Source organism: Fulmarus glacialis, unplaced genomic scaffold (genome assembly GCF_000690835.1).
Source record: "Fulmarus glacialis isolate BGI_N327 unplaced genomic scaffold, ASM69083v1 scaffold9205, whole genome shotgun sequence".
Classification (NCBI taxonomy): Eukaryota; Metazoa; Chordata; class Aves; order Procellariiformes; family Procellariidae; genus Fulmarus; species Fulmarus glacialis.
The window spans coordinates 8,405-17,861 of NW_009212316.1; the positions used below are offsets into that span (position 1 = coordinate 8,405).

Below are 9,457 nucleotides of genomic sequence, written 5' to 3' on the forward strand. Positions count from 1 at the left end.
AAGAGTATTCTGCATTTTGTAAATAACTGAATACATGTTCAAATATTTCATGTCTAAAGCACTCCAAAACTTACTCTGAAAAGGAGTGACCAGCATTTCTGTAGTCTGTGTTTATATCAGAATCCAAATAAATCACTCTGATACTCCCTGATGAATTTTGTTTACTTTTATCATCATTCTCCCTACTACACATCATTGTTAAATAAAATGAAGAATAGTATCAGTCACTAGAAAAGTATGCATCTGCTTTTTGTAATCATAACAAAGTATGTAGGGTGTGATCCAGAGATTTTTAGGTGTTTCACCCCAGGAGGGTGACTCACTGAGCTGGAGTTAGCCTCCATTTTGTTCAGTGGACTGCCAAAAGGTTGTTCAAGAAAACTCACATGTTGACTGGGGAGCTTCCCAGAAGTTAGGGTGCCCAGATGGAAGAGCATGTGCAAGACGAGGATACACATAAGCGTTCTGATGCCTGTGCAGTGAATACGTCTTTTTTTTCTACAGAATGGCTTGCCAGTGTAAAATGCATAAATGTTCTGAAAAATAAGGGTCAGGAATACCAGTGTACTCCCGTTTTGCCCCTTCTGGCTAGGAAGACATCATAGATGGGAAAGTGCCTCCGGTGGTAATTATGAGGTAGATATCAGAGGAATATAGATATCTGTGAGTTGGAATTATCTTGGTTAGAGGAAATTTAACCCAGGTCTGTCACTTGTTAGTGAGCACCCTAGTTGATAGGCTATTATATTTGGTTAGACTAGTGCCAGTCTTTTGAAGGACAATGACGGGTGTACACTGGACTTAATGTGTTATTCAGGGATCATGCAGTGTTTCCTGCAACTACACTGAAGTCATCTCCAGGCTACCTGAGAGTGTGTAGGGACCTTTCTAGTTCCAAATGTGCTTGCCAAAATACTTCACTGCTTCCAGAACTAGGTGGTCGTGGGTGGGTGACTTTTTTTTCCACACCTAACACTCTTTGGGGGCTTGAGCAATATTTAGCATTTAAGCAGTATTTAGGCACAGCCATTTAGAGTACTAAAGTTAGGGCTGTCATTTGCACAGGTGAAGGTATCGCTGAATACCATGAAAATTGATTACATTCTGTATAAATGCTCTTCTTTCACTTTAAGATTTTTCCATGCTGACAGTAAATTTCTTAATTGGTTAAAGACAATTCTTCCATTACTTTAGTTATCTTTATCACAGCTAAATAACTAACTAGATTAGTAGACATATGAAATAATTATTGTGCTTTTATGCTTCTGAATCTTTGTGGTTAAAAAAAAAAAAAATTCATTTTCGCTGAATCTTCTTACAAAAGGCTTTTTAAGGCATAAGTATGAACACTAAGTTAGCTATCTGTGACTGACCAACCAATGTTGTCTATGGCAGAAGTTCACAAGCTGCGCCTCTGCAAAGCAGCATGCAAACACTGCTTGAGGAGCCAATATTGAGAGATGTTCCTACCCCAGCATTAGCAGAAGTGAAAACTAAATTTGGGAAGCCTGGCCCAGGGTGAATATTGTTCCACATTATCAGCTAACCCTACTGCAGCTGGGGCTTGGTTGTGGTTAACTGGATGATTTGCTTAAGAAACTGGGCTGAAAAATTCTGTGACTAATATGATCTGAATGCAAGAAATTTTATAATGAAGAACCCATTCATCTGTGTAGTTACTAACTCTCCCTGTGCTTAATGGTTTTTTGCATTTTATTATTTGCCTTTTTAATTTTTTTTTTATTATTTCTCCATACTTATGATTAGAATTGTTATCAAACAAATCTAGAACAAACTAGATATTTGGAAATGTCCAGACTTTCCAATGTTTGGCTTATTTAGCAATGTGGTATTCCCCTTGCTGCTTTCCACTTAAGGAATTAGCTTAACATTAACCAGTGTGGTTGAGTATCTTTGATAGCATACTGTGAAAAAGATGCTAAAGCACTCATTCAGCAGCCTTTGTCAACACTCCAGATCATAAATGAGGAACATAAATGAAAAAGTTGTTGATTTACAGCTGAAAGGCTGGCTTCAACACATGGGATTGCTAGCTAAGCCTCTAAAATGCTGTTAACTGAAATTATAGATTGTGGCTTATAAGCAATAATAATAATCATTTGCAGAATGATCAAAAGTGTATACTTGAAGTCTTTAATTTGAGTTATTCTTTCCAGTCTAATAATTATCTTTTCCGCTTTCACAAAAGCAACTTAAATATTCAGTATGTAAGAGTTTTCGGAATATAAAAACAATTGAATAATTTTTGAGCCAAAAATAGGAAGAGGCCCTTTGGTATACAGGTCTGCCTCCTGTCTGCCATATATCTTCAATTTGATGCTGGTAGATGATGTGTGATTAAACACTGTGGCCAGCTTTGAAAATCCCATTTTAGCTTAGAAGTAATTATATATGGAAATCTGTTATGAGTACTGTGTGGGTAACTTTCATTTGTGCTTAGTAAAGTGTAAAACTGGAATCTCTATTTATAAAGCTGTTGTTTAAGCTTCCCTTTTGTTCTGTCCTTGATTGAATTCAGTCTATTCAAGTTTTGCTCAAACAGCAGGTTTGGTCGTTAGTAAATAACACAAAAATAGCTTAGCTCTTTGATCTATACAGTCCTTACATACAATGTGCCTTTAGGCATGTGTAATATAAATATTTTGTAAGTGCAAATAATTAAAAGATTTTGGATAATAGGCATGTTGAAACTAGCACTATTTTGCAGATTTTCAGTTCCTGTTGAATGACACAGGGAACAAATAAGCAAGAAAAACCTCAGATCATCTCAGAATTTACAAAGCATTTGTTTTTAATAGCAGTTATAAAAATTACTATGCTTTTAAATCCCATTATTTACTTAGGAAAAAAAAGTGTATTCTTATTGTTTTGCATAATTATAAAATGTGTAGTTATTTTAAGGTGCATGTATGGGTTGTCTTTAGATCCAGAAGTATGAAAATTGACAAGATGCATCAGACTTCTGGTTTTATTTGGAGTGTGCTGCTGCTTTTATTAATAGTACTCAGTTGATCTGGCAAAAAAGTATTTCCAGTTAAAGAGCTTTGTTACTTTTTTGATTATTAGACTGTTAAGTTAAACGTCATCCTATGACAGTGATACAAGTCAGTGAACAAATCCCATCTTCCTTTACATACCACTCAGTATTGAGGAACCCAATAAAGAAATCAGTGATTTCTGGCATGGACTCCGTCCCTGAACCCCAGCGACTGGTGTACTGTTTAATCTGAAGGTAGAACTACTTTTTTTTAATTCTTGAAAGCAGTATAGTTAGTCCATTTTGGAGCTGGTTGTCATTAATTTCTTGCCTTTTTTATAACAGTTTTGTTCCAAAAAATTGTAGTGGGGAAGTAGTCTGATAACTTGAGGTCCCCTTTGGTTCCCTCTGTGATTCTGGAGCTTATGTGAGGAGAGGGAGATGTTTCTCTGACCACTTAAAGCTAGCTCTTAAACAACTTTGAGCTCTCATGCACTGCAAGGAGCTCTCAAAGGTCCTTTCAGAGACTAGCAGCATCGCTGTCACTGCTATATGCAAAAGACAGAAGTAGAGGTACAAACACACCGAGGTTGGCCAAATTCCTCAAGAGGAGGAACGACAGCAGAACCAGGTTCCCACGTTCCAGGTCTCACTACCCTTTCATTGGAAAGCAGGGAATAGACACAGGGTTGTTGTCTCTTGTGTCTCGAGTATGGCTCTGAGCCTGACAGCTTCGTTGCATCTCCCGAGAGCTTGCCTTGTTCATATATGTATAACTGCAAAGCTTTGTATAGCATAAGATACAGAGGTTTTGTAAGAAAGACTTATTCTCAGTTCTTCACATAGGTAATTCTTCTCAATAATTATTTGTGCAAATGTTAAATTAAAAGTATTTCTAAATGCTAGTTACATTGAAGCAAGAGGCAGTCTTAAAAGACACGCTGCATATTGAATGTGTGCTTTGATTAGAATATTTTTGATTTCTTTGTGTGTAAGTCTACTCATTGTCATGATTCTGTGGTATCTGAAGGTATGGTTTAGGGAAAGCCAAGTGCAGGCTCCACCGAAATGGATAGTCCTGGCTTGTCCCATCTGTAACAGAGCATTTCTTCCGTCTCAGTTACTTGGATCAGAAAGCTGGTCTGCCTGAAAAATAGCACAGGAAAACAAAAATGGAAGATGTCTGCCTGGTACAGCTGGCTAAACCATCTCATCAATACCAGCGCAAGAGGTGGGGGGAGGAGGCTAGATTGTCTTTTCCAGCAGCAGCCCACACTGGTTTTGCCTAAATGAGTCAGGAAGCTATATTCTAAGAAAGCAAATGACCAATTTTACTTGAGATGTAAGATACACATAAGATTTAAGAGATATAAGATACAAGAGAGAGATTTACGTGTCATTTAACAACTCTAGGGAAAGTGCCTGGCACTGTTCCGTCATGTTTATGTAGCTCCCGAGCGATGTTTATCATCATGCTTTCTTAGCTCCTCTAGGTTACTATAATGATACTTAATCTTTTAAGTCTGTGATTTTCTCTCTCTGCTTTCCTCGAGAGCTTCGTCTATGTTGTTTGATTTGCTTTGGTCTTAAATTGAAAGGTTGGATAGCATTTGAAGGCAAGGCTGGAGGCGGGAGCTCTCTACCTGTCACAGGGGACAGACAGGCCTCAGATGCATCTTAGTTCATGCAAAAGCAAATGCTGGTCTCAGTCCTGCCCTCGTGGAGGCTCGGGAGCCTGCACAGGCAAATTCCATACTTGCAGTAAATGTACACCATCATCGGCTCTTGCTGACAGCTTCAGTCAACTGGCACAAGAAGCTTCACAACCCGAGGCAACTTTTGATTATCCACAACTTAAATGCTTTAACATTCTGGAAATAAAGATCTGCAGCTTAAACTTGGCACGGGGCTCTGTGGGAAACCAGCGAAGCACAAGGAACAACAGAAGGGGAGGAAGTTTAGGCAGTGTAGCCAAGGAGACACCCAGGTGCATCGCAGCTAGTTATCTGGTGCTTTTCTGGCTGAGTCTCACAAGCCTGCGTAAGTACATTGCATTGCTGTTCCTAATAGGATTTAGGAGGGGAATGTAGTGCCAAAGCCAAGCTGCTGCTCCTGAGAGGCCAGGGCATGTCACTTAGAGAAAATGGATTGTATTGCTGCTTGAGATCTCAGTATTTGGGCAGAGTCCAGTTGTGGTTTTGCTTGCAGTTTAAGTACCCAAATATAATGGCTGTGATTATGAACTTTCTCCTTTTATCTTGCTGTGGTCTGGTATCATTTTGTTCCTTGTCAACCATTATCACATTAGAGGCACAGGTTTATCAAATACCTTATCAGGTGAATGAGAAGTGTTTAGTTAGCTTTATGTTGATGATGAAGAATATTGCAAAGTTTGTCTCTTTCTCTTCTTTGGTATCTGTAAGCTTTGCAGAAACTCACCTAAGCAGGATCCTGTGCAAGTAATCTGACAGCTCAATACCAGGTTTTCCATTATTACTCTAAAGGTACTTGCTTCCAGAAAAGATCAATTAAGTGCATTTCTGTGGATCCCTGCCATTGAAGGTGATACTACAGTGGTATGAGTATGTCCTCATGAAAGATGAAGAGTATTGTTGCATCTAGACTTTGTATATGAAAAACATTACTGCAATCTCTTGTTACTTCACATTTGGAGATTGCTTATTTGGGGTTTCTTGTTTCTTTTTTTTTTTTTTTACTAAATAGACTTGGATTATCACCTGCTTTTGTCTTCAACTACTCCTGCTTAATCCTCTTGTCAAAGCCCAGAGTTCCTGCGGGAATCCAGTGACAGATGATGTGAATGACATTGCAAAATTGGTGAGTAGCTTTTATTTTAAATGATTCTTTATGTTAAACAATAATCAGTGGCTAAATGGCACTTACATTTTAAGCAAAGTTAGCAAATCTATATTAGAACCAGGGCAATATTAAAAAAAAAAAAAAATCCATCCATGTCTGTCACTTGATCAAAACCAAAACCTTTTGCAGAGACTGGATAATAGTTTCAGAGTTCATTGAAGAGGCGACCTTCTTGACCAAGGTGTAGTGTACGTACATATGTGTTTTCCTCCCTCCAAACTTCCATATAAATTGTCAAAAGTCTTGATTTCCTGAAACATTGTCTGGGATCAGATTTTTTCTCATGCAGATGAGAGAGTATTGTCTTTGTGTTACTGATCTGCATGGAGCAGACTGGCGGCAAACACAACTGAAGTGAACCAGAAGTCTTTACCTTAGGTACATGGGAAACTTGTGCCATATATAAAAATAGTATATTAGTCATCATTGTAGCAATCAAGGCAATAACGACTGAACAGCTCTTACAGTCTTTAGGTGTGAGTGGTCTACACGCATTACGTGTTTCTCTCTCTACTTGCTGTACCTAGTTTAAGTCTGAAGGACTCATGGCTTCGTATAAGAACTGAATTAATTTAAGTAATTTTAACTGTTACTTAATTGAACACTGCATTAACCTGGAAAACTGCACCTCCTTGTATGAAGTCAATTGGTATTTAACTCCACTGAAGTCAGTGATTATGCTAACTTGCAGTAGCGCAGAATCTAACACCAAAGTTTTTTAAGAAATAATATATACTGAACACTTAACACATCTTCATCTACATATTGACTTCAGCTGAAAATTATGGCTTCATTATGGAAAAACAGTTGCAATACCAGCGTTAATATTATCAAACACTTAATTTGGAGTCCCTTGCATTTGCTGCCCGTGCAGTGTTCTTAACTTGTTTTATTTGGGCATTGTTATATACATTGGCACATAGTGTAAATCTCTGGGGGTGCTCTATAGTCCTACTCAAATGCTTAGTGCTTCACGTTAGTCCCTTTAAGCAAAATTCTGAAGTATTGGCATGTTTATTCAAGATAATATTTCATCTCTTGAAAGAGTATTAAGCTTTGATTTAAACCTGTTGAAAGCATGACAGAACAACAGAACTCCTGTGAGGGCTGGTGAAATTGTCTAGTACAGGGTTAGCAATAACTTTTTGTCAATTATGTATCCTCAGAACAAATGCTTTAACTTTCCCTTTAGTACAATTTAAACTTCAGGAATGTATAAATACAGGTTACAAAAATTTGCATGCAGCTTGAGCAATCACACTTTGCTTTTGAGATAAATCATGAAAGAAACCTAATATCATAAAAATTAGGTTAGTCTTTAATTTGACTGTGACTTTCCGTACTGTGTTCCTACATCTTCCTCCAGACTGGTCCAGCAACTGCAGTTCTTGCACATATCCCTGCAGCACTACATTTCTGTACCCCCACCCTCCTCCACATCCCCTCTTAGTTGTCCACATGCAACACGGTTGCTAGTTCCCTCCCATGCCCCCTAGGCATGATGTGTACCTGAGCAACATTTTGAGCGTTTGCTGGATTTATATCCCCTTTTGCTTGGGCTGCTGGCTGGGCAGGAAGGACTTCATGTGGTGACTGTTCTGGTGTACGTGCTGCTTGTCCTGGAAGAAAACCCCTGCCAACTGTCCAGGTTGCATGGCACTTCTGCTGCGAAGCCTGAGCAGAGTGGGGTAGGGCTGCGCTCCTCCGGCCACTCCTCAGTGAGGATGCTGTACAGTCCTTCTCCTGACTTACGCCCATACCTTTCAGATCTCTCTACCAAATGCAAAATTTGGGTGAAGTTAACTAGCAAGTTCAGAGATATTTTGGGTTGGAGAAATAACAGAGAGATGCAGAAAATACAAAGCCCAGACACCTGGATTCTCTCTGGTTTTAGTTGTGCGTCTGAGAATGTTTTGAGGAAAGTCTGTATCCCTGTTTTGTCTGCCTGTGTTAATATTTGCATAGATTTTTCATGCGGAAATAATTTCTATAAAGCCACTTGAGAATTGAAAGGATAACATGGAAATAAGTTTAGTATCTTAAATTTAGTGTAAGAGCTCTTGGTTTCAATTAAACTGATTATATTGCAAGTTGGTCATTCTCTTTTGAAATGCTATACCATGACAACTTGACATTGAGAACAAAATGAAAAAAAAATATAAGGTTTAAAGTACTTTTAAAACAAAATACCATTAGCTGACAGTGTGAATACCAGAAGGGAGAAATTCACAGAGAATACTGACTGATCACATTACTTTTCTAAAAACTACAATTTTTTTATGCTATATGGAGTATATCCTTAGTACATATAATATGGACTCTAACATGATATTGCTTAAAAATATAGTTCAGGAGACCTTACCACTCTTGTAAATTGCTATAAATGTTTTTGTACCACTTCTGCTTTTTGAAACAAAATATATTTATTGAATTAAGGAATTATATTCTCATGACTTACATCTTCAAAACTAGACATAGCACCCATAGGTCTTTGGGTTCTTTATTGATCCTATTGGTCTTTAAAAGTCTAATTTCTCCGCTGATCCAAAGAGTTTGTGCCAGTAGGACGTAGTGTCTTTAATAAATGTCCTTCCCTTTCACACTGAGAACACATCGTAGCACCGAGGATTTCACAGAAGCTAATGTTATGTGTACAGTTATTGCCCATAGTTATTGTGATGTTATCCACAAGCTCTATAACACTTGCTGAGCGTGGTATGACAGTTGTTTCTGAAGGCTTTATTCTCAGCCACACTGTCATGTTCTTTAAACCCTTTTGTCCACAGTCATGAGTACAGTCCCATATCTCTGTGCAATAAACTAGCCGTTCAGCGGTAGCACACAAGTCCCATCATTTAGCTTAGGATATTGGCCTCTCTTCCTCCTCTCTCATCACAAATGCTCAGACATCAGCTTAGATTCAATATGGCCTGAATCCTCCACTGAGGCAGACTATGATCTCATCATCTCCCCAAAATGGTAGTCTTCCCTGGGCCTTTTCTCCTCACTGTAAAGGTATATCACCATCTCTCCCCAGCCATTCAGGTCTATAACAAAGGTGTCCAGTTTGGCTCTTGACACTTGACAGACCCTTGTAAGTTCACTTTTAAAACTCCATTGTTTTTCCTGTCATAATAGGAAAAAATGTTTTTGTAGCTCTCTGTCCATACAAATTCACTTCTCTTCCAAATTCTTTGTGGATAAAAATCCAGTCTACTGAAAAGCCTTTTTCTGGCTTCGACTTCTATAATTTTGCCCTTCTGTCTATTAATTTGCTGCTCTGACCCTCTATCTTCTACTTATTTCTTTCAAGCTGTTCCTCCTTTTTTTCATTATCAATGGCAACCTTCTTGGTTTTGTCTTCAAAGGCACTAACTATTAACACTGCCTGGGATGTCTTAACGCATGCTGAGTTTGCCCTCTTGTCCTAGCTTCTCCTCATTGTTTCCATGATATCTGTTACACTGTTGGTGGCCGCAGGAAGGATGCTTCTTGGTGAACTCCAGGCAGATTCTTATCCTCTTCCTACCTCATGCTAAAATTCTTTGCAGTATGAATCCGTGTCCCTCTTCTTTTTTT

General features: G+C 38.4%; 1 protein-coding gene across 1 annotated transcript in view; it reads left to right on the plus strand.

Moving 5' to 3' along the window:
- The first annotated feature begins 3,550 nt into the window (after positions 1-3,550).
- KITLG (KIT ligand) overlaps positions 3,551-9,457 on the plus strand; it is a 27,701-nt gene continuing 21,794 nt past the window's right edge. Inside the window, exons 1-2 of the mRNA XM_009577840.1 lie at positions 3,551-3,565; positions 5,723-5,836. Coding sequence (XP_009576135.1) covers positions 3,551-3,565; positions 5,723-5,836 — 129 coding nt within the window. The remainder of the gene's footprint in view (positions 3,566-5,722; positions 5,837-9,457) is intronic.